The 26,780-nt window shown below is 42.9% G+C and overlaps 1 protein-coding gene across 1 annotated transcript in view; it reads left to right on the forward strand.

Annotated features, from left to right (window-relative positions):
* The window catches only part of ESR1 (estrogen receptor 1), a 1,426,508-nt gene that overhangs the window by 1,143,863 nt on the left and 255,865 nt on the right, over positions 1-26,780 (forward strand). The window contains exon 5 of the mRNA XM_069234719.1: positions 7,722-7,860. Coding sequence (XP_069090820.1) covers positions 7,722-7,860 — 139 coding nt within the window. The remainder of the gene's footprint in view (positions 1-7,721; positions 7,861-26,780) is intronic.

Raw genomic sequence — 26,780 nt, forward strand, 5'->3', positions numbered from 1 at the left:
GAACTAGGAGAGCACATCTAGGGGGGTAAAGATGCATTCTCAACAGCCCCTAATGTTGACAACAAATGCTAGTCAATTGGATAGGTGAATAACTATCAATAACCATTCATACTAATTCAACTGGTCTTTACTGGAGAGTGGGAGGTCATCAAACTGGACAGAACTGAATGCATTCCACAGCGCTGTCATGAATTTCAAGTTTTTGGTTTATCAGAAGAATGTTTTGAATGGACAACCCAGTCTCATTATCCTAAATCAATCCCCATTGAAGTGTCCGATCCAAATCCCTCAATCAGGTAGAAGGCTTTCTAAGTTTATGGGCAGAAGTTGAGTCTTTGAGCGAAAACATTTCAAGGGCAAAGGAAACAATAAGAGCTAAGAGGACCAGGGCAAGAAGGTCCAGTATGACCAATACCAAGAGGGAAGGAAAATCAAGTCACAGAGACCCTGGAGAATCAGGAGTTAGCATACCAGGACAAGGAGGACCAAGACTAAGAGGAAAAGGAGGACCAGGAAAGGAGAGCCAGCATGGGAAGCCAGAATGACTGAGCCAAGTGGCTAAGAACAAGGTGACATGAACAAGGAGGTGGACTAGGCCATTAATACCTGGGAGCAGATGGGGGAGGATTAGGTGGACTAGAAGATCAGAATAAGCAGGACCAGGAACAGGGCTAAGGGGACCAGACAGGACAGAACCAAGGGCACCAGGACATGAAGTACTAAGTGGAGCAGGAGACTAGGACCTGGGGTATCAGGACCAGGATGGTGAAAATCAGGTGAACCAGGACAACCAGAACCACAAGGACCAATAGGACCAGAAGAGGCCCGGGAAGGGCTAATGCAAGAATGGCCCAGGAGCAGGGTCAGGAAGGAGAAAAACAGGAGCATCAGATTTAGTAACAGGGTGGCAAAAGCTAGTGGCGCCAGGGCCAGATGAGGATCAGGAGGACCTACGGGCACCTAACAACACCATGGTTGCACCATTTTTATAAGTGAGCACACCAAGGTGGTCATTAGCACAATAGCGACAACATTTGTTTCAAAAATTTCTAAGCTAGTGTAGCGATGTGCAAGTAGGCCCATAGGTTTCTACGGAAGCATCATTTTATTGCCTGCTCTGAGCAGGCGTCAAAAATGACGTCAATTTTGCGGCTCTCCTAATGCTGGAACACACCTCTTGTATACATTATGTCTGGCGCAGGCATAATGTGGAACAAGGGTTTACAAGGTGGCTCAATACATGCATTGTGCCACTTTCTAAATATGGAATGTGGAAAAAGACACTTTAGCGCCACCTTAGTGTAAAAGAAATGACACTATGGTGGCTCTAAGGTAGCGCATGGGGCTCTTAAATATGCGCCAAAATGCATAGAGGCAATCTTGGAGTCTCATTTCAATTGTGAAGCATTCCCATGATTGCTTTAACAATGCATTGTATGGGATGCCTGGAGCAGCTGTAAAAACAAAATTAAATACTGGTAGCACCGACATTTTAATTCATGCAACTCATCCGAAAATACTTAGGGATAGAGTACGTCAGCACTGAAGCAGGGTTACTGTTGAGCAAGGTTACATAATTTAATCCATATAGATCGTTCAAGAGCTAATGAGAGGCATTCGGAAATAGCTCTTGGGATTATGATGAAATGCATTGTATGTTGCTTCTGGAAGGATTTTGGAGGAAGCCTACCCAGCACAGACAGCAGAGGCACACCCAGCTGAGAGAAGCAACTACAGCCATGTCAGCTCAGGACAAGGAGACACCCACTGCTGGGAGGAAGAGGAAACTCAAGTTTTCTGAAAAGGAGCTGGAGGTCCTGACTGAGGAGTGCTGCCTGCACCATGATGTCTTGTTTGGCAAGGCATCAATGAGTGTCCCTGACACACAAAAGATGAAGATCTGGCAGGATATCCCGAGTAAGATCAATGCAATCGGAGTCAGCCATCGCACCATCGATGAGATCCGCAAAAGGTGGTAGGACCTCAGGTCCAGGACCAAGGAAAGGGTGGCAGAGCAGATGAGGGAGATGCATGGAACTGGAGGAGGACCATCAACAGTACCACCTCCTACAGCCATTGAGAGCATGGTGGAGACCACTCTGGAGCCGGAGGCTGTGGTAGGAATCGGAGACCTGGACAGTTCTGTACCGGGAACATCCAAAAGTAAGTACCAAAAATCACTTATTTACACCACTCAATGCACCATGCACACAACACATGATCCAAAAGCATGCATCCTCCAGATATGTTCCATTCCCATATTGCAACCTGCAGAGCAATGCATTATGGGCAATGTAGTACAGTAGTCCAACTTTTGAGAAATATTTATTGTAATACACCAAGCATATTTGAGGCACTGACAGTGTATCCCCTGTGTCCCACAGGTCTCCCACAAGTACCCACCAACAACCCTACTGTGCAGGGAGAAGAATCTTCCACTAACACAGCAGACGAGGCAGCCAGTGTAACAGCAGGGGAGTGCATGACTACACCACTCATCCACCATGCACGAGAGACCACCGATGACACAGATATTGATCTTGAGGCTGGCAACCTGACACCGGGGCCACATATGAGTGGGAGTCCGCCACATAGGTCAGCTGGGTCTGGGCGGAGACAGCAACGTCCAACACAGTCAGCCAGTGAGGAGGATGTCACTGGTGAACAATTCCTAGGACTGGAGGCATCCTTACTGGGCAGTCACCGGCTGCAAAATAAACACATGCGGGTTATGAACAGGAACCTGCACAGACTGCAACAGACCCTCTCCCAGGGTTTTGCCAATGTTGACAACCAATTCACTGCCATGAACATCAACATGGCAAACCTCACCAGCTCCATCAATGACTTGGTCAGGGAAATGGTGGCAGATAGGGCCCATGCATGGCGCAGAGAGCGCAACACTGCTGCCCGTTTGGACCAACTGAGTCAGTCAATTGGGCGCCTTGCAACCACTACTACCTGCCTGTCAAGGCGCACCGTAAAGCTGCAGGTAGAGCCTGGCCATTTTGCTGGTGATGGAGCAAGGGGAAAAGGGCGCATCAGCCATGCAGTGGACCTAATAGAGACCACCCAGGCAGCAAGGGGCATTGGCGATACCCTTAAGGATAATGAGCTCATCTCCAGCGTTAGCAGTGTTTCTGCCTCAGATGCATGCATCCTGCAGAGTAGCAGTGCCCGCCAAGGATCAGGGGCCCAATGAGGATTGTGCCATGGTGGCCGTAGTCGCAGGAGGGTGTGAGCTACCTATTCTGGGTTTTGCCTGAGGCACATGATGTTAAGGTGTTAGACATTACATTTTGCTTTTTTCTTGCTGTTGAGATGTCAAAAGTTCATCATTACATTCCTGACATTAAAGGGATTATTTTTTGAACTACACAACCTGGCTATGTGTGTCTTACATTTGTGAGTTTTGTCACGGTTGCCACGTACCTGCCAAAGTAGTGAGTTGCAATGTGGTCCCGTCTCTGTCTGCCCTCCAATGCGATGCTACCATCCCCCGGTGTGGTAGCTCTTGCTCCTCATCCTCCGAATCTGTGTCGTCAAGAGTGAGATGTAGCCCACATCTGGTGGCAATGTTGTGGAGGATGGCACATGTTGCAACGATCTTGCATGCAGTCTCAGGGGCATACTGGAGTGCCCCTCCACTTTTGTGCAGGCATCGGAAACATGACTTCAAAAAGCCAAAGGTCCTCTCAATGACAGCTCTGGTCTGCCGATGTCCTATGTTGTATCCCCTGTCATTCTGATTGCCAGGTGTTAGGTATGGGGTGAGTATCCATGGTCTCAGAGCATATGCACTGTCACCTGTGTGACAAAAGAGCCAAAATTAGCATGGCATCACATGGTTATTCAGTGACATGTATTTAAGACATTAGAGTGTACTACACAGTACCTCATAAATATCCTTCACCAAACTCCCCACGTTCTAGGCGTCGGTGTATCCCACTGTGCCTGAATGTGTATGCATCATGTGTACTCCCTGGAAATTTAACCACTATGTCAGTAATGACATTATGGGCATCACATACCACCTGGATGTTTAGTGAGTGGGTACATTTCCTATTGTGGAACACATATTCCAGATTTGCTGGTGGGCAAATTGGTATATGTGTCCCGTCCACACACCCTATTACATGGGGGAAATTGGCAATTCTGTAGAAGTTCAAATTGGTGCTGTTAATTTCCGCCTCAATCCTGGGAAGGTATATATATCTGGACATGTGTGCGAGTATGGCATCTAGGAACCGTCTGAAGAATCGTGAGAGGGCACTTTGGGACACCCCACCAGCAACAGCAATCACCCCCCGATAGCTACCTGAGGCCAAGAGGTGCAGTGAGCAGAGCACTTGCACATATGTGGGGATGAAGCACCCGCGCATTGTCTGGCGTTCTAGCTGAGGTTTCAGCAGTTCAATTATCTCTAGGATAACTGCGCTGCTCAGTCTGTATTTATCATAAATCTCGTCCTCAGTTTGTTGAAATAGGGTCTGCCTGGTTCGGTATATCCTCTCCTGTCTTTGCGTGCTCCTCCTCTGCTGGGCAGCCTGGACTCTCCTCCTCCATGCAATCACGTATAGTGCAGCCATTTTGGGAAACCCTGATGCATTCTGGGTCTCCTTTTATACTTTGGTTCTGGTTACCACCTGATTGGAATCAGTACTAATCTGGGTGTGCAAAACGGGCTTTTTGCTACTAGTCGCAATTTGCGACTGCCTTGTGATTCGGTTTGCGACTCGCAATTTGCGACTTCTCAGTTGTGAGTCGCAATTTCAAGTCACAATTTTTGCGAGTCGGTAATGGGTCGCATCGCTATTTGGAACTCCGAAATGTCATTGGAACATACCATTTCGCTTGTTGCGAGGTCGCAAATAGCGCTGCGACCGATTTGCGACTCGAAAAACTTTCATACATCTGGCCCAAAATCACAATGTTTGTGTACAGTTTTAATATTAACATTTTATCTAATGGGCAATTATATTTTTATCATTATGAAGAGCTGTAGCTGGGATCTATAAATCAAGCAAACCTGTCGGGGAACAGGACATTTCCATGTCCCATGCCATGATTTACCTATTGGCAGGTGAGGGCCAAATTAAATTGCAAGATTGTCTAAATTAAGTAGTACCAAAAGGCAAATCAAGTGGCTTAATATACCACATTTTATTATAGTATTACCTAATTATTTTGTCATTTTTACACTTATTAATAGTGTTTGGGCAAAGGTTTTCGTTCTCGTCAGCAACAGTTTTACATGGAAATGTAGCAAAGAGAAATATATCGGACAAGGTCTAGCTACTCTGCCACAACTCACGTTGTAGTAGTTTAGTAACATTTGTTTACTTTGAGTTAGAAGCAAGATATGTATATTTTTTTAAACTCTGCAGTTTATGCAGCATTTGCTTGGTTATGTGACAAATGCGACAAAATTATAATTATGCAGAAAGAAAACAGCGGTCGCAAATCACTTTATTGCAGTGGCCCTTCTTTATGGCTCCTGTTACTTTCATGTTGCAAATTATAATTTCCTAGACCCTTATAGAGACTGCATGATGACCTTTTAAACAGGGATGGAAAGCTGCAACTTTTAACATGAAAAATAAATTCACCCAGCATGCAAGGTCAATAGCATGGTCACTGCTGGAATTTTCATAGAAGTGAAGATGTCTATCTCCTCAATGAAGTGGTTCGTATTGTCAAATGGCTGCCTTCTGGTAGTAACTCCATATTAATCCACATGGATCAATAAACTACAACTTTATTATTCTCATTGTCTATAATCGAATAATTATTTTATAATCTACACTCTTTAGAGATAATGGACAATATAAGTTGTTATCCTCTGAGTTTTGCTGAGGTTTTAAAAAGCTTACTATTATCACTTTTTATCGAAAGAATTGCTAATCGTTTATTAGAACTTTGGAATGTTGAGAGATCAGTTGAAGATAAAGGAGCGGCGCCAGGCTTATAAAGTCTTCTTTTACAACATTCTTTCTCCCTTTTTAAGTTAGAACAATCTACCCTTAGTGGGTGAAACGTCCTAGTAGCCTGACAGCCCTTCTGCCTTGGGCTGTAACTGTTGTTAATGTCCCTCGCCCTTGTCATAGGCTCTTGCCAGTTCTGGACCCTTAACAACCTGCATAGCCCTTGGGAACGAGCTATAAGACTATACTAAAAGGAGGCAAAGTGCCAAAATCTTTCAGTATAAGCATAGTAGTAAACATTTTAAAACCAGGGCCCTTTGAAAACAAAGAATGAGAACTGTCCGACGGTGTTACCTGAGTATCGGCGACTAGCATTTATTATTTTAACTAAAAGTGCATTTGTCATGATTTTCTGAGCACTTTAGGCTAATAAATTCCTCTATCCCCAGCGGAAAACTCCTGATGTAGCGGGCTTGCCTCTCTCGTCTGTCGGTAAGCAGCATTCCAAACTCTCATGGTGTTCTTTCATCTTCACCTACCTTTGAAACGTACGGATATGTAGAGAGCAAGGCAGGCTGGCAGCAGTTGGTGGTTACAGAGTGGCAGCAAGGGGAGCGAAGCAGGGTGCCATCACCTTTCTCTTCACTTGTAAAAGAGTTATCACTAGAAGGCATTTTAAAGTTGATCGGTGATATAAAAATGGATGTACAATGACTAAGAAACCTGTTAGCTTGAGAAAACCGAGTTGCAAGCATCCCTTTTGTTAGAAAGCACTTCAATATAAATTCCTTCCATTTCTATAACAGAAGATACTATTACCCACAGCACTGGTAATGAATTTATTGACCTCAACTCAAGAGAATGAAAGTCGGCATTACCAGAATTCAAACATGTGATCCCGGGATGCGCACAAAGCTCTGCCCTGTTGCTCATCTCCCTGAGCAATCTTACTGATACAGTGACAACAGCCAGTTAGCATTCAGTCCAGTCAACTAGATATAGATCGGACAAACTGGTTTCCTTTATGTTCTTATTTGCTGCTTTTTTGCTACATGAATGAATTATTAAAGCTTAGTGGGTTAAACCTGCACTGCTGATGTAAGTATGAATGCTGCAGAATAGACGTTAAATTCCTATGTAGCATCCTCACTTTTTTATATTAAATATAGGGGTATTGGTTTCGCTGGGGTCATAATTGAGTAAAGAATGCTTCGGTTAAATTGTATAGTTAAAAGAACTGCTTAAATAATCAATTTTAACATTACTATGAAATCCTCTTCACTATGAAAGTTTATTTTTTAAATTTCTGTCTATATGTTCTTTTCTTCATTGTGTACTTCTTATCCCAGGAATACTAATCCCATAATTGACATATGTCTCAATGACGGTTCCTGGAAAGGTATTCTCACCTCTTCAGGGCCATAATACAGTCATCAAAAGCTAAATCTTGGAAGACAGATTTTGCAGACAGTTTGGTCCTCAAAAGGTGATTCTCAGTGCTAAAACACACAATCAGTCAAGGCGCGGATTTTTCTGTCCTGCCACTCATCCGATCACTCTCTTCGCAAGCTTTTGAGTGCAGTTTTATTTCCATTCAGAAAACCTGAAGCCTGAAACATATGGTCATTGCAGAGTCATGCTCAAACTAGTTTCCTATACTTGCCATGTAAGGCACTAGACCTGCTGTTGTTCAAGAAGTAGATGTTAGTGAAATCCCAGTGTGACCTTATACCAGGTTAAAAAATATTGTAGGAATGACCATCAATCACTAATATTGTTTCTTTCTGTGTTTTTTAGGCTTTGTGGATTTAACACTCCATGATCAGGTACATCTGTTGGAATGCGCCTGGCTGGAGATACTAATGGTTGGCTTAGTTTGGAGATCAGTGGAACATCCTGGGAAACTCTCTTTCGCCCCCAATCTTCTTATGGACAGGTTTGTGACTATAGCACTACCCACTATATTGCCATTTAACATTCTATCAGGTTTATTCATTGTACACATATATGGCAAGACTGATTTATGATGGATATAAACAAAGTTAATGATATTCATTTGAGATGTAACCCTGTAAAAAAACATCTTTATCTATCAATTTTCTATAATAGGTGAGTTAGCGAAATTACTGTTTAATGTGATCCATTCACATCACACTTAAAAGATGTTCACAATTGTATACACAGATAGGTACATATCGTACATATAACAAAATGTACACTATCACACAACCACACATTAACATACAAAAATCAACTCACAAAAATGTATATTGTAAGGGGGCTAAGGATATATATTTATGTCTACTTCAGTTAGTTTTTTTTCTAGACTTTTAGTGTGCGCACAACATGCCATTCGCCTCCCCCCCATATGGAAGAAGATTTGCAACCACTTGAAATATGAGAATTGCCCACGCGTAGCCTTTAATTCCAAATATAGAACATTAAACAACATAACATCAAAACGCATAACATGCTATATATCATAATGGCGTATGCCACTTGTCATAAATCATCTTCAAGCCACTCCCCTTTCCCCGCAAGGTACAGCAGAATCAGACAAACAAATTATGAAGGATAAGTCTTTGAGCATTTCCAAGGATGTTTACAAATGTAACTGGCAGCAGATCGGTTACAGTACTCGTGGCGACAGTTTTCTTGTCGCTGAGGCTGCAGCACGCATTGTGCCGGCAGGCCCCATTACGCACCACCACCCGGACATCTAAGCAGAGGACATCCTTTAATGCCACTGGCACAAGAATCTTTTGGCATCCCTCCAATTCAGAAGGGTGCTCTCATCAAATCCCAGTTCACTGCATAGCGCAGCGTACCTGCTGGGGTACCTGAACACAGCGTAGGCCCCAAAGTTCCAACCAGGCATCTAGGGTAGGCAAGATAGTACAGGGCCACTGGCAGGTCAGCCCCCCCCCCCTCTCACCGGCCCATTGCCTCTCAATCACACCCCGCTAAGGGGTCAATCCAGCCAAGAGTCCACATTGTGAGCATGCCCTGCCATTTCCGACCTTTGAGTCCTGCCTTCCAGCCTAGGGGGATGGGTGGGTGCCATTTCTGATGGGGGTGCAATGATAGACACCTCTGGGGATCCGGGGGCAAGAAGGGCAAGGACCAGGTCAGACCACCTTTAAATATGTCACCTTCCAATGATGCGTTTCCGGTCCAACACATCCTCTTTGTAACTTCCTCTCCCATCACAGGCCCAGCACGAAATGGGGGTGACGGAGAAAAGGGGGCTGCAGCCCGTGGTGCAACTAAGGGCACCCCCTCCCCCAGGAACTGGTGGCGGTGCTTAGGTATAGAGTGTGCACAACGTGCAATTTGCCCCCGCCTATGGAAGAAGATTTGCAACCACTTGAAATATGAGGATTGCCCACACGTAGCCTTTAATTCCAAATATAGAACATGAAACAACATAACATCAAAACGCATAACATACTATATATCATAATGGTCTATGCCACTTGTCATCAATCATCAAGCCACTCCCCTTCCCCCGCAAGGTACAGCAGAATTAGACAAACAAATTATGAAGCATACGTCTTCGAGCATTTCCAAAGATGTTTGCAAATACAACTAGCAGCAGATTCGTTACAGTACTCATGGAGACAGTCTCTTGCCGGTAAGGCCACAGTTTGCATTGTGCCATCCGGCCTCAACATGCTCCACCACCTGGGCATTTAAGCAGAAGTCATCCTTTAACGCCACTGGCACAACAACCTTTTGGCATCCTTCCAATTCAGAAGGGTGCTCCCATCAAATCCCAGGGTACCACATAGCACATCGGCCCCGCCAGGGTACCTGAACACAGGCTTAGCCCCCAAAGTTTCAACCAGGCATTTAGGGCAGGTAAGATAGTCCAGTGCCACCGGCAGGTCAGCCCTCTCTCTTGCTAGCCCGTTACCCCCTCAATCACACCCCTCTAAGGGGTCAGTCCAGCCGCGAGTCCATATTTCGAGTATGCCCTGCCATTTCCGACCTTTGAGCCCCACCACAGAGTGAGGAGCTAACCAGCAAATTCAACCTCCCCCCAACAATGCTGAGTAAGGGTGTGGGTCGCCCACAAAATGGACTGGATGATTAGCTCTTGGCCCCTGATGTACAGATGTACCCTGTCTGGTAAGAATAATTCTGGTCTGGCTACCTGAATGAAGCCGTGCCGCACTGTGCACATCGATGAGCCCGCCATAATTCTTGCTACTGAACGATTCAACTTTTTTACTGTATCATTGACTGCCCTGGTGAAAAGCCCTCCAGACCACACCAACCATGGAATAACCTCAAACCAGAGCAAGGCTGCAGCTGGTAGCCGATTGCGCGCTGTGGATAGGGTGGAGAAGAGAGCCTCTGGTGTCGATGAGATCCTGCGCCAAAGTGACTCCGATGGGCTGTGCTGCTGTGACGTCAGGCCCCCTTTAAATATCCACCTGCTTGGGTCCCCCACGTCACCTCCCGATGATGCATTTCCAGCCCAATGCATCCTTTTTGTTACTTCCTCTCTGGTCGCAGGCCCAGCGCGAAGGGGGGGGGAGGACGGAGAAAAGGGGGCTTCAACCCTTGGTGCAACTAAGGGTGCCCCTCCTCCCATGAACTTGTGGGGGCGCCGAGGTAATACATGTTTTTCTGCTTTACCTGCTCCAACAGTCAGGTGTATTCAAGGGTACATTGGTAAAGATGTGCCTTCCTTCTGAAAGCCAAAAGAAGGCACATTAGTAAGGGAATGTTGTAACACTGGAAGAGGGAAAGGCATGAGGGAGCTGCAAAGTGAGTGTGTATTGGGGGGGCGTGTGTGTGTGCATTATGAAGTTGGCAAGAGACACACAACAGCCTCATAAACAAAAATGTAGCAGCTTTATTGTAGTAGCTGAGCCTGCAGTAATGAGATCAGCAGTGCCTGTCACAGTGTGCCATCAACTGTTGCTTTCAGAATCCTGTGACATTTTGTAAATATCAGAAGAGTATGGAAACTGCCCTCAATGTCATTAAACATTGCTTAAAAATAGCGTATCTTTAACCAAGCAATATTAAAAGAGGAAAGGGCACCCCCAAGTGGATACTAACTGGGGATAAAATCAGAGCGGTTGAGATAAAGCTCTCTCTGTTGTCATTCCACCGAAAACTTACAATACTTCCTCTTCCACAGGTTTTTTAAAAATTCTTATACATTTCTTTTTTAGTCCTCCAGAGGAATCTGCAGTTATTTAATTGCATGGATTTCTCCAATTCTGACTGTTCCCTCTCCTTTCACTGTACCCTTTGCGCTATCATGTAGACCTTCCTCCCTTGTCAGAACCCATCATCTCCACGGTTGCGCATGTGTGTGAAGGGTGATGGCCACCATGCTGTGAGCTTCACTCACTGCTTTATTTTCGAGCTCTTAAAATACATATGAAGTTTTTTGTTGGGCCAAATTATTGTCTACAATCTAACTATGCTGTTTGAATGCGAATCTCAAGGACGTGGGGAGTTTTGGATAATTTTGAAGATGTCTTCTTCTGATCAGTGTGGGCTGGCTTGCTGCTCTTCTCTGCTGCTGACGCTTTACTAAGAGGTGGTGGAGACTCTGGAGTGGGACACGCAGCTTTAGCCACATGTTCTTCTGTGTTGAATTTAGCTGCTTCACCACTGAAAATAAGCTGCCTTGAATGTTATTTACCAACTTTTCGTGCTTTGTACATTTTGCTTGCCATACATATTTTCTTTAGCCAAATCTCTAAGGCTTCTACGTTCATATTTATACATTTCTGCACAGATACTGCTCTGGATTTTATTTTAAGAGCTCTTGTCATTGGCCATATGTTCTATAGTGTATAAAACTCTGCAACAACAACCTACTAAACATCACCTTCTTTTAAAATTCTATATTTCATTCAGCAGCATTAACTATGGAAAGCAGAGCATATCTAGTCACTGAAATAAAGGAAAACAAACTGTATCACTGCCACCCAGTAAATCTAAAGTTGTTGAAGCAGCGGAGGCTTAGCTAAGTAGAATTTTGGAAGATATCCATGCTGTTCAGACGAATTCGGATACTATCAGCGTGGATATTAAACTATTCAAATAGATTTTGCTGGGTTGTAAATGAAAGTCTCTGACGATATAATTAAATTTAGAGACAATAAACACATGTTTGAAGAATTACTTCCACTCATTGCTAAATTATTTTTATGTTTCTGGGCCTAGTGAAGCAGAATATACAATATAATTTAAGGATATTTAATCAGCCGTATATCGACGCAGCAGATTTCCAATTATATCTGGAAATCATGCTTCCTAAACCTGAAATTCACTGAGAAATTCGAAATTGATAAAGCACACCTTAGCATCATAAAGTGAATGAGCACAAACCTAGACAAGTTATATTCAATGTTGTCTGTCATAATCTTTTATTTGTGATAAGGAAAGCTGCTAGCTGAAATCCTTTTTTAATTGTAGATGGCAACAAAATCTTTATACACTGAGGGGCATATTTATACTCTGTTTGCACCGAAATAGTGTCATTTTTTTTTACTCTAATTCGGTGCAAAACTAACTCCATATTTATACTTTGGTGCTAGACCCCTCTAGCACCAAATTTATGGAGTTAAAGTCATTTTTTGAAAGTGGAGACCTACTTTGCCTTAATGAGTTGCAAGGTGGGCGTTCCCGTGCAAAAAAATGACTCTATGGCCTTAACGCCATATTTAGGGACATATTTATACTCTGCAGCATATTTATACTCTGTTTGCACCGAATTAGTGTCATTTTTTTTTTACTCTAATTCGGTGCAAAACTAATTCCATATTTATACTTTGGTGCTAGACCCATCTAGCACCAAGGCCCTGATTTAAACTTTTTTTGCACCGCATTAAAGTCATTTTATGATGCAAAAGTGGCGCAAACTTACAAAATATTGGCCCTTATTTATACTTTTTGCTGCAAAACTGCACTAACTCAGTTTTGCACCAAAAAGTTTAGCACCGGCTTGCACCATTTTTGTGCACCAGCCGGGCACCATATTTATGGAATGGTGCAAGCCGGTGCAAAGGGTAGGCTAGAGTTTTAAAAAATGACTTTAGTCAGGTGGGGCTGGCAGTATAGAAGAAGAGGGTTTAGCACCAAAAAATGGCTTTAGGCAGGTTAGAGTAAAAAAAAAATGACTCTAACCAGATTAGCGTCATTTTATGGTGCTAAACCTACCATGCCACATGACTCCTGCCTTAGAAAAGGCAGGAGTCATGCCTACCACCTCAGTGGCCAACACAGAGGACAGGGGTCCCCTGGGCATGGCCATTGCACCCTGTGCCATGTATGGGGGCCCTTTTTAGGGCCCCCTATGGCACTTTCAAAAATAAAATGCACTTACCTGTACTTACCTGGGATGGGGTCCCCCATCCTCGCAGTCCCTCTAGTGTGGGTGGGGGTGCCCTAGGGCCTAGGGAGGGCACCTCTGGGCTTAATCCATGGCGTTCCACCATGGAAATAGGGCCACAGGTCCCCTAACGCTTGCCATGACCCTGGTCTTAAAAAATGGGGCAAAGCAAGCTTTGCCCCATTTTTTGACCCCTCCTCCCTCCCTTGCACCATTTTTACATGGAAGTATAAATATGGTGTTAAGGCCATAGAGTCATTTTTTTGCACGGGAACGCCTACCTTGCATCTCATTAAGGCAAAGTAGGTCTCCACTTCCAAAAAATGACTTTAACTCCATAAATTTGGTGCTAGACGGGTCTAGCACCAAAGTATAAATATGGAGTTAGTTTTGCACTGAATTAGAGGGAAAAAAAAAACAAGCTAATTCAGTGCAAACAGAGTATAAATATGCCCCTTAGCATCAAAAAATGATGCTCATCTGGTCAGAATCATTTATTTTGACTCAAAACTGCCTAACGTCATTTTTTTTTTAAGCTAGCCTACCCTTTGCAGTTTTGCACCAAAAAGTATAAATAAGGCTGTGAGACTTTGCAAACGAAATGGTGGTCATTCACAAAAACTTATAGCCTTAAGACCTAACTTGAAATTTCTGTTTTCAAATACAGTCTAATCCCTCTACTATGAGAATCTGGAAAAATCAAATTTCTAAATCATTCAGTTATCCTTATTATTTGATTGCGTATTTGGACCAGCACCATCCTCTTTCTATAGATGCTCAGGACACTGAAGAACTTTAGAGGACCTATTAAACCTGTATGCAATTTACTGCCCTTACTTTCAACATTTAGTAGCAAGTGTTGAACTGTTGGTTATTCTTGGGAATGCCCATATGTGCTCCAAAACTGTTATGTATGTTCTGGTATGGTTATTATGTGAGATTTATTGTCTGTTTTTTCAACTTAATTGTATGAGCTAACTTGTTTTTGTCATTTGGTTCAGTGCTTTCTTGAATGCTTTTGCATACTGGCCATATATTTTAATTTTACCTGTTTTATATATAAATAATATAAACTCAAAATTGCTTCTTTAAATGTTGAAGAACTTGGATACCCAGGTAAACATAAGAAAATATTAGACTACTTAGCTAGCTATTAGTCCGATATATTTCTACTCCGAGAGACATATATTGATGAAAACGAGATGGGCTGGAAATAATTTATCTTCTGAATCCATTGGTCAGAAAAATGGATTTGCATTCTAACTCTCCAAAAACCTCACACTCCAAATATTAGACAAACACTCTGACTTAGATGGTAGACTTGTTTATGCCATAATGAAGTTACATATATTCATTTATTATGTGATCAACATTTATAGTCCTACTGCTGATGATCCAACCCTTTGGCGATACATTACGACACAGATTATAAAACTGGATAATCTTCCCCTTGTGGGGGGGGGTGTTTGCAAGTGAATAAGGGACTCGTAATATTACAGATTGTCCTCTGCCAAATGTAAGCAGAATAAAAAATGTTCATACTTGTTAGGCCTTTTTTTTAACAAATCTAAACTTACAAATCTGTGGGAGTTTCATTTCCTTGCTCAATAAGAATTTAGTTTTTTCTCTAACTCTCATCATTCTCAATTTTTCTCCAATTCCTACCATTCTTATCCTCAGATGGAGTACATTTTGCTATCAAGAAATTTGTGTCATTCGGTCTCTAAAACTGTAACTTAAGAAAGGGATATATCATATCATGATATAACTTCTATGGGGAAACGTCGCCACACTTGCCAGAACAATGACTCCCTGGGGGTGGGGTAGAAGTGTTTTTAGGACTTTGAGAAAACAGGGCTGATTTCAGAGGCCCCATAACTTTTTGCCCCCATTTTTCCTCTTTTTGCTGTTGTTTTCCTGACTTTGATGGTGCCCTGGGTACTGCTAACCAGTCCCAGGGCCTGTGCTCTGTGTAAAATGGATATGAAAATTAGGCTAATTATAATTGGCTAAGTTAACCTACCTATAAGTCCCTAGTATATGGTAGGGCATGTAGGTTTAGGGACCACAGCATAGGTGGTGCACACCTAGGTGCACTGCTGAGGTGCCCAGTGTCATTTTAAAAGCAAGCCTGCCTTGCTGGCTGCTTTTAAATTAAACTTATATGCAAATTCGACTTTGGAATTAAAGGTACTTCCAAAGTCTTAAACTACCTTATTTTTACATATAAGTCACCCCTAAGGTGTGCCCTATGTGCCCCTAGGGCTGGGTGCCATGTAACTATAAGCAGGGACTTTATAAAAATAGATTTATAAGCCCTGGTGAGGTAAAAACAGCCAAATTCGTTTTTCCCTCATGGAAGTAAATGGCCTTCATAGGCTAGAATGGGCAGACTTTATTTTAAAATCTAAAGTCTCCTTAAATGTTACATACCAAGAATTTGGTATCAAATTAATTGTTGTAATAAATCCCACAACTCCCAGTTGTTGGATTTAATATAACTTGTTCAGGTAAAAAGTTTAGACTTTACCTAAAAAGTTGCCAATTTCAGCTCTGCATTGTTTTTGCTGCTGTGCTCTGATTGGCCAGCCTGCAACAGCTTCTGCCAGGCTGCCTTGATGAGGTGTGAAGTGGCCTGGCTTCACACAAAGGAATGTGCTTGGGGGAGAGAATCTCCCCTCAGCAGATGGTGAGGCAGGAAGGGGGAGGGCTGCCAAACTGGTCTTCAAAGGCAGAGAAGGACATTTGGAGCACCCAGCAACACCCCCACATCCTGCAACCCCAGACAATTAGGTGCCCCCTTGATTAGATTAGGAGAGGGCAGGAGAGGGGTATGTTTATGATTTTTAGCCACACCAGTAGGTGGGCTCAGCCAGATGTAACCTCCAAAAATCAGATTCATCCATGTTGGATTTTTAGAGACTGTTGCCTTCTGGGATGGATTTTTGCCACACTTCCCAGGAAGTGGTCATCACAGGGGGACGACCCTGTCCCTGATTGGAGAACCAGGGCCCCCCTGCTTTTTCACCCAGGAGCAAGGATAAAACTGGCAGACCTGCACCCACACCTCAGATCCCCGCCAGATTTCAAGAAGAAAAGAACTAAAGGAGAAGAAGGACTGCCCTGCTGGACCCCTGGCCTGCACCTGGAGCCTGCACTCAGAAGGACTGCACCAGCTGCACACTTGGGCTTCACCACAAGAAGGACTTTGCCTGGCTTCAACTGGTTCAAGGAGGGACTCCCTGTTTGCTACAGGTGAAAAATTGCTATCCAGAGTCCCCCTGCACCAACTCCTGAAAAGTGACCAGCTGACCACTGTCCAGTGGCCAAAAAGGAGTTTGCGCCAGGTGCATTCTGGGAGTTGAAGTCCGCACCCCCCAAGGACCATCACAGAACTTCTGGACCCTTGGGGTGAGCTGTGGACCCCAAAAGAACCTTAAAAGAACATCTGGGTGAAGCCCCAGAAGTTTGGAGAAGATTTGAAAATTTTTGTAAAAAAGCTCCAGAGAGGGACCGACCCGCCGCGGAAATTCTAGCCGGCTTGCCTCAACCGCGACCCGGCCTGACTTCGTGGTTCGTCCCGGTAAAGAAAAACATCCGAAAAAGAGACTAAGTCCGAAGGTAAAAAGTTGACCGGGACCTCCCAGCCATCGTATCCGAGAAGGGCTCCACGGACGTCGGATCAAGATCCAGGTTTACCCTGGTCGAAGGATTTTCATCTTGAAAAAACGACTAAGTCCGAAGGTAAAAATCACCACCGAGGAAACCCACATCACGTATCCGGACAAGGGCTCCAGGAGGTCGGATTCAACTGGCAGGTTCGTCCCGGTGAATAAAAACTTCAAAATAAAGACTAAGTCAGAAGGTAACTTTTTAACCGAGGCCTCCCGCGACTTGTAGCCGAGCAGGGCTCCATCGCGGTCGGCCTGAAACTTTGACTTTGCCCCGGTCGAGGTGCAACCAGATGACCCGATTGGCACTTTTTGTTTCTAAGCGCTAGAAAAATAATAATTCTTTAAAAATTCATATCTCCGGTTCCCCTGAACCGATTTTAATCGTTTTTGTGTCATTTTAAAGATAAAAATATAAACTATTTTTATAAATTGGTTTTGGATTTTTAAACTGTTTCCTGTGTTTTATTTGATTACTGTTTTGTGATATTTGAATGCTTTACACTCTGTCTCCTAAGTTAAGCCTTGACGCTCGTTGCCAAGCTACCAAGGGTTGAGCTGGGATTAATTTACTGAGACCTAACTGTACCTAGGTGGAGGTTAGTGGCTTGTTGCTAGGTGTAGGTACCTACCTGCCCTTACCAATAACCCATTTTCCAACATTTATGGTGGCAGCGGTGGGATCCTGTACTTGTGTTCAGTTTTGAGTAAAACAAATTAAAAATCCTTTAAATTGTCTTAGTGCAAAAAAATATTTTTTTTAATTTTTAATTTTTTTTTTTTTTTTTTAATTTGGATTAATTTCAATTATTGAATTTTTGTAATTCTTCTAAATTCTTGTTTCCAATTTTTGCAAAAAGTTTTTGTTGACACAAAACTAGGGAACCATGGAGCTTGATCTGGCTAGCCTACCCACACTGACAGTAGTCCAGCTTAGGGGGTTGTGTATTGAAAGAGGGTTGCCTGCAAACACTGATCTCAGGAAGCAAATCCTGATTAAATCCCTGACAGCATGGGCTGAGGCCCAAGAGCTAGGCACAGAGGAAGCTCCAGAGGAGGAAGAAAAAAGGGAGGATGCTAACTCTAACCTCTCAGGGGAGGGAAGGCATCTGAGCCCAAGTGAGGTTGAGGAAGAACGGTCCTCAGTAAATACAGTCACTAGGGGCAGATCCAAAGCTAGTGGTGGGAAGGGGGTCCTTTCAGGAGGAGAGAACCCATCCATCAGAGAAAGAGAGCTGGAGGCCCAGCTAGCATACATAGCTTTGGAAGCAGAGAAGCTGGCCCTAGAAAAGAAAAAGTGGGCAAACAAAGAGAAAAGAGATGGTGGCAGCGACAGAGAAGTTGAGGTGTCCATGGGTGGGGGAGTTTGCCCCAGATTACCCAAGGGGGTGGTTCCTGCTTATGTAGAGGGGGATGACATAGATAAGTGGCTGGGGGCCTTTGAGAGGGCACTCCAAATGAGAAGGGTTAGGCCTCAATACTGGGGTTCCCTTTTGTGGGAGTTGGTCCCCAACTCAGGGAGGGATAGGCTTCTGACCTTAAGGGGGGAGGAGGCAGATTCATACCCTAGTATGAAGAGGTGCTTAGCCAAGAAGTTTGGTCTGACCCCAGAGCAATATAGAATGAAGTTCAGGGACACCCAGAAGGTCAGTACCCAGTCTTGGGTTGACTTTGTGGACATTTCACTAAAGGCACTAGAGGGCTGGATTATTGGTAACAAAGTAGATACTTATGAGGGGTTATACAATCTGATCATGAGAGAGCACATCTTGACCAATTGTACCCAAGAAAGGTTACGCCAGCATCAAGTGGACTCTAAGCAGACCAACCCTAGAGAGCTAGGGGAGGCAGCTGATGAGTGGTTGAGAACCAGGGTGGTTGTCAAGTCCCAGGGGGGAGACTCCAAGAAGGGGGGGACAGGTCCCCAAAAACCTAAGGAGGGAGGTGGTAAGCCCACCACAGAGACTCCCTCTGTACCCCAGAACCCTAAGAAGGAGGAGAGTAGATCCCACTCCCACTCTGACCAGCAGAGACAGTTAGACCCAGGGTTAAAAAAGCTCTTGGACAGTAGGGCTTGCTTTGACTGTCAGCAGACAGGTCACTTCAGAGGAGATGCAGCCTGTCCAAAGAAGGTGGTTAGCACTGGGCTGTCCAGTGTAGCCATAGAGGAGGATTCCTCAGATGATGAAGTCCTCCTAGCATTGAGCTGGGAGACAGGACCAGATGGTAAGCTGGTGATCCCTGAGGGTGGGAATAGGCACTTCCACCACATTCAAGTGAATGGGATCCCTACCACTGGCCTGAGAGACACCTGTGCCAGTCACACTATAGTGAGTGACCGGTTAGTGACCCCAGACATGTATGTCCCAGGAAAGACAAAGAAAGTCAGGATAGCCACAGGGGAGGTCACCTCCAAACCTGTAGCCATAGTGCCCCTAGAGAGGGAGGGTATCCTTGACTGGATTAGGGTGGTAGTCAGTGCTGACCTTCCCCTAGATTGTATCCTGGGCAATGACCTCCCAGAGGTGAGTCTGGTCACAGATGGGGTGGTCGCCCAGGGCGCCCCCCCAACCCAAAGTCCTGGGGAGTCAGTTCCTACAGTTAGGAGACAGGGGTCCCCTAGAAAAGGAAAGAAGAAAAGGAAGGGTAGGCCACTCTTAAAGAGAGTTCCAGGGAGCCAAGGGCCTTCTGCCCCAGTAAGGGGGGAGCCCAGAGTTGGCACTGGTGAGGCCTCACCTGACCCCAAGGAAGTCCTGAGTAGTCAGGCAGCTGTCCAGATGCAAGGTGTTGCCCCTGCACTTACAGAAGGGAGAGTGGAAGGAGGGTGTCTGCCACAGGAGGTGGTAGCCCCCCACTCTAGACAGCAAGAGGGGTGCCAGGACCCCAAAGTTGCCCCTAAAGCAGCTCAGCCACCTGTCAGTGGAGAGCGTAGGGTGTGGTTCTGGGTACTGACAGCTGTCAGTAGCCTCTGCTGGGTGCTAGCCTTCCTGGTAGCAATGTACTTGGCCTGGGAGGCAGACCCCAGGGCCAATAGCAAAGTAGGCCCCCTGACCCTATTGGTCATGGTGGGGTTGCTCAAGTGTTGGGTGACCTCTTTGGGTAAGCTAGGTGTTGCCTTAGCAAAGTTTGGAGTAGGGGAGGTGGGCACCTCACTACCCAAGTTGGCAGAGAGAAAGGAGGAAGACCCCCCTAGAGGAAAGTTTCAGTTTGAGTTGGGTCCTTTTACTGTTGGGATGGCTTCACTACCCATAGGGAGTGACCCTGACAGGAGGATATAAGGCAGAGTAGGCCCTGCAAAGGGACAGCCAGTTTTCTTCACTGTCTTCCTCGCCTAACAAGCCAGGAAGACTCTCCCAGGGTTGGGCTGAGTCTCCTGGGCGTGTGGGCTGGGGGGGGGGTTGTGTGAGAAAACAGGGCTGATTGCAGAGGCCCCATAACTTTTTGCCCCCATTTTTCCTCTTTTTGCTGGTGTTTTCCTGACTTTGATGGTGCCCTGGGTACTGCTAACCAGTCCCAGGGCCTGTGCTCTGTGTAAAATGGATATGCAAATTAGGCTAATTATAATTGGCTAAGTTAACCTACCTATAAGTCCCTAGTATATGGTAGGGCATGTAGGTTTAGGGACCACAGCATAGGTGGTGCACACCTAGGTGCACTGCTGAGGTGCCCAGTGTCATTTTAAAAGCAAGCCTGCCTTGCTGGTTGCTTTTAAATTAAAGTTATATGCAAATTCGACTTTGGAATTAAAGGTACTTCCAAAGTCTTAAACTACCTTATTTTTACATATAAGCCACCCCTAAGGTGTGCCCTATGTGCCCCTAGGGCTGGGTGCCATGTAACTATAAGCAGGGACTTTATAAAAATAGATTTATAAGCCCTGGTGAGGTAAAAACAGCCAAATTCGTTTTTCCCTCATGGAAGTAAATGGCCTTCATAGGCTAGAATGGGCAGACTTTATTTTAAATTTTAAAGTCTCCTTAAATGTTACATACCAAGAATTTGGTATCAAATTAATTGTTGCAATAAATCCCACAACTTCCAGTTGTTGGATTTAATATAACTTGTTCAGGTAAAAAGTTTAGACTTTACCTAAAAAGTTGCCAATTTCAGCTCTGCATTGTTTTTGCTGCTGTGCTCTGATTGGCCAGCCTGCAGCAGCTTCTGCCAGGCTGCCTTGATGAGGTGTGAAGTGGTCTGGCTTCACACAAAGGAATGTGCTTGGGGGAGAGAATCTCCCCTCAGCAGATGGTGAGGCAGGAAGGGGGAGGGCTGCCAAACTGGTCTTCAAAGGCAGAGAAGGACATTTGGAGCACCCAGCAACACCCCCACATCCTGCAACCCCAGACAATTAGGTGCCCCCTTGATTAGATTAGGAGAGGGCAGGAGAGGGGTGTGTTTATGATTTTTAGCCACACCAGTGGGTGGGCTCAACCAGATGTAACCTCCAAAAATCAGATTCATCCATGTTGGATTTTTAGAGACTGTTGCCTTCTGGGATGGATTTTTGCCACACTTCCCAGGAAGTGGTCATCACAGGGGGACGACCCTGTCCCTGATTGGAGAACCAGGGCCCCCCTGCTTTTTCACCCAGGAGCAAGGATAAAACTGGCAGACCTGCACCCACACCTCAGATCCCCGCCAGATTTCAAGAAGAAAAGAACTAAAGGAGAAGAAGGACTGCCCTGCTGGACCCCTGGCCTGCAACTGGAACCTGCACTCAGAAGGACTGCACCAGCTGCACACTTGGGCTTCACCACAAGAAGGACTTTGCCTGGCTTTAGGTGAAAAATTGCTATCCAGAGTCCCCCTGCACCAACTCCTGAAAAGTGACCAGCTGACCACTGTCCAGTGGCCAAAAAGGAGTTTGCGCCAGGTGCATTCTGGGAGTTGAAGTCCGCACCCCCCAAGGACCATCACAGAACTTCTGGACCCTTGGGGTGAGCTGTGGACCCCAAAAGAACCTTAAAAGAACATCTGGGTGAAGCCCCAGAAGTTTGGAGAAGATTTGAAACATTTTGTAAAAAAGCTCCAGAGAGGGACCGACCCGCCGCGGAAATTCTAGCCGGCTTGCCTCAACCGCGACCCGGCCTGACTTCGTGGTTCGTCCTGGTAAAGAAAAACATCCGAAAAAGAGACTAAGTCCGAAGGTAAAAAGTTGACCGGGACCTCCCAGCCATCGTATCCGAGAAGGGCTCCACGGACGTCGGATCAAGATCCAGGTTTACCCCGGTCGAAGGATTTTCATCTCGAAAAAAGGACTAAGTCCGAAGGTAAAAATCACCACTGAGGAAACCCACATCGCGTATCCGGACAAGGGCTCCAGGAGGTCGGATTCAACTGGCAGGTTTGTCCCGGTGAAGAAAAACTTCAAAATAAAGACTAAGTCAGAAGGTAACTTTTTAACCGAGGCCTCCCGCGATTTTAATCGTTTTTGTGTCATTTTAAAGATAAAAATATAAACTATTTTTATAAATTGGTTTTGGATTTTTAAACTGTTTCCTGTGTTTTATTTGATTACTGTTTTGTGATATTTGAATGCTTTACACTCTGTCTCCTAAGTTAAGCCTTGACGCTCGTTGCCAAGCTACCAAGGGTTGAGCTGGGATTAATTTACTGAGACCTAACTGTACCTAGGTGGAGGTTAGTGGCTTGTTGCTAGGTGTAGGTACCTACCTGCCCTTACCAATAACCCATTTTCCAACAACGACAGGTGGTGAGGGTTGAGGTACCTGTGTTTTAGGGTGGGCGGGGGCAGGTAGTTATGTTTTTAAAGCAGGTGGGGGCGGGGTAGATATGTTTTTATGGCGTCTGGGGGTGTCTGGGTAGTTATGTTTTTAGGGCAGATGGTGGAGCAGGGTAGGTATGTTTTAAGGGTAGGTGGGGGGCAGGGTAGTTATTTTTGTAGGGTGGGCGGGGGGTCAGGTAGTTATATTATTAGGGTGGGTGTGAGGTGTCGGGTAGTTATGTCTTTCGGCATTTGAGGGGTGGCATGCTAGCACCACGCATGCCGTTTCCACACATACCTTTACAAGCCATGCTTTTACAACGAAATGTCGTTGCAAAGGTATGCAGGGTAAAGGCATGCATGGAAAAAACGCATTTGTTGTTCCAACCGCATTGTTCAGGCTTGCGTGGCTCTTGCATGCGTTGTTCCATCATACAACCACTTCTATAAATCTAAAGCTAGAAGACTTTTATTTTTCTAGCTCTAAGATGGAAATGAATGATATTGCACTTAGAGGTGATAATAAAGAACATATGTTATCTGCCATTGAGAATGACTTTGCTGGTAATATAGAAGATGTAATTTCAAATATTATATGCCATCTTTAAAGCATAGATTAGCAGTAGAATGACTTCTATGATGGCTCATGAAAACAAAAAATGTAATTCTTAAGTTTTGGATTTTGAAAAAGGAATTGCTACATTTTAATGATTTACTTCTAACAACAATATACATAAATTGAAGTTGCAGAAACTTTGCTATGAACACAATTCACAACTTTTCAAAAAAGCTGGTTTACAAATATCCAATTTCATTTCACCTCAAATAAGTCTAGGAAATTACTTTCTATGTTCGAAATAGAAAGAATAAAACTGAAATGCATTCAATTTTGGGGAACAATAGGAAGTCATCACGGTTTATTTCAGGTATTATCAAAGAATTTCAAGAACTGTATACCACATTATAGGTATACTGGAAGTAATTGGCAATAGTGAGATAGATTACGTTTTGAGATCTTGATATTGTGATATTGCAGATCTAATAATCGTGGCCTAGATTCTCCTTTAACTGTTGACAACATTTTTACTGATATCACTTCTCTGAAGCTAAAGACTTTCCCAGGTTCCAATGGCATGTTCCAGAATTTTACAGAGGTTCTCCTCCATACTTTGTACTATATGTCTTTAAATGATTTATAATTTTCTGAATTCAGTAACACAGTTGTATTACGTGTGTCATTTGCAGAAGCTCCAATTACAGCACTACTTAAAGCAGATAAGGACCATTCACTAGTATTTAAGTATCACCAAACCTCACTAACAAATGGAGACTGTGAAATGTATGCAAATATTTTAGCTACTAGACTAATATCATTCATGCAGATCAATTTATGTAAGGTAGACTCTCCACTGATGATACCAGACGAATATTTCATGTACTAGAATCTATTCTGTCCCTTCAAGGCCCCTTTAGTACATATACTCTAGATGCCAAAAAAGCATTTGATAACTTTCACTGGCAATTCTTATTTCAAGCTATGGCAGCCTTACATTTTTGGAGATAACTTCATTAAAATGGTTTCATCTCTCTTTTGTCAAACTTCCACAGATCTTTTTTTTAATAAAATAAATGGCTGTGCTTAAACATTTTTAAGATTACCCAGGGAGTATGACAAGGATGTCCAATATCTCCATATCTCCTCTTCTTTTGTTGCCAGACATTGAACATTTTCTATGTGTAATTAGGTATCGTGAAGAGACTTAAGTGATATACATTACAAATAGTGTCCTTAAAATGGCTGATTACCGTGGTGATGCCATTTTATTAATTACTAATCCTTCTATTACTATTCTGATTATTTTATGATAAAAAAATAATGATGCTAACATGTCTGGATACACTACAAATTCAAATAAAACAGAGATGTTTCCTGTAATTGATTACTGTACATCAAAGCATGTTGAATGATTTTAATATTATATGATGAAAAGAGAAAATTAAATACATCATATTTGCAAACTCAATTAAAGATATTATCACCTTCAATTGTGATCATACACTTTAAAAAGAGCCAAACAGTCATCTTTACATAAAAGATGATGAGGAAACATTGAACCTGATAAAATGGTTATTGTTCCTCAATACTGTATTTGCTATCTATACTTCCTTTACAGTTAACAGGTACTTTCTCCAAACATCTGAAAGGATTATTTCTAAGTTTGTTTGGAATAACCAATCCCTGGAGATGGGTTATAATAAGCTTAAAGTGTGTAAAACCAATGGTGGGAAAGGTTTGTCCGATTTTCATTAGCACCTTAAGGCCTTTACAATTAAGCAAGGTTCACTATGGCTTCAAAGAACTTATATTTTACACTCTCCTAAATGAGTGTAAATTAAACAAAATTTGGTCAAACCATTCTCATCACCATCTTTATTATATATGTCCAACAGTAATAAACTCCTGATCCATTACCAAATCAACTAACTGAGCATGTTTGAGCATGTTTTAATTAAATTCTTAATTTCACTTGACTACTACAGCTTCAAAAATATTATTTAATGATTTTATGGTATAATCCCTCAACGAGAATATTAGATTTTGGAAATTCTGGATAAATGTTGGAATTATTTCCTTACATGATATTTGCCAATGTAATTTATTTAAATTATTGTTTTGGCTATTCAGCATATATTATCTTTACTTCCTTCAAATTCTCATAGATAAGAAAATGTATTTCTATTTTAAGTGGATTTTCAAATGCATATTTATATGTTGCAGAGATTTCACAAATATAATTATGTTTAAGCATACTTAAACATACGTAATGTGCCTGAACAGACTAGTTCAAAAATATACAAAATAATGAATTATACAGAAAGATCGAATGCATCCTTTATCAACATTTTTCGGAGTGAGGAACTTTCATTATCATCTCTGAAAAACTGGCAGGAAATGTGGTTATCTAATATTGTGGGATATAAATATTCATTTATAGCCAATAAACATTTTTCTTTTATTCAGTTGTTTGCAGACATCTTATACACTGTTTAAAGCCAAACATTTAGATAGTCCGATAGGTAGCATTGCAAACTAAAGGATAGTTCTTTATAGCTTTTATTATTTGAATGTCTGGTTAGCTCTAAAGTTTAGTATGATGATTGGGGTGTTATTTACATGTTCAAAGTCTAATCCACATAGGAAAGCATTATATTTTTGTAGTACCTTCTGCTATTAAATTCATCACTTCTAATTCGAAAGATGCATTTTTACTTTAGGTACATACATGTTGGGCTTGGATAACTTTCACTAAGCAGGAAGCATATATAACTATTACTGGAGCATATATTTCTTTTCATCTTTGACCAATTGTAATTCTCCCACTTAACATATATTATTGTAGTAACTATATTTTTACTATTTTAGTTTTCCGTTCTAAACTAGCTTGTCCTTATTATTGCTATTAAGGTGTCTTGGGATTTGAATGCATTTAATTCTGTTACTCTCTATATTACCTGATAAGTACCTTTTTAACTTTCTAAACTATTCTTATATTGTCTTGCATTAATATACTGAACTTAAAAAAAACATTTGAACACAGAATCCATAATCTCAAGTACGTTTCTCTCCCTTTCTGTTTTTGCAAATGCCTTATTTGTGAGGGTACAACCTGTAAACCCACATACTTTGTTTTTAGCCTTCTAGGTTAAGTAGAACTAAATTGATCATACTGGTAAACATGTAAATAAATAAATAAACAAGCAGCAAATTCATATATTTATATATAAAGGTCAACACTAGTGCCAGTCACACTGTGATGCTGCACAAGAGCACTTCTTCATAATTCTGTTGAGTGTTATCACCTGATAAAAAACAAATCTAAATAAGTTATATTTTATATGCAGAAGAATAGTGCACTCCAAAAATATCATAGTAAAAATAAAAACTACCATGATATAGAAAAGATAAGTATGCAAATGAATAAATAGATTTACTATTCTTAACTTCACATCTATCTGTCTATCTATCTATCTAATTATACATAGAAATTAATCTTATGTGTTGGTCTTGCTGCTTCTTTCTAATGGTACATTTGTTA

This window comes from Pleurodeles waltl, chromosome 5 (assembly GCF_031143425.1).
Source record: "Pleurodeles waltl isolate 20211129_DDA chromosome 5, aPleWal1.hap1.20221129, whole genome shotgun sequence".
Lineage (NCBI taxonomy): Eukaryota > Metazoa > Chordata > Amphibia > Caudata > Salamandridae > Pleurodeles > Pleurodeles waltl.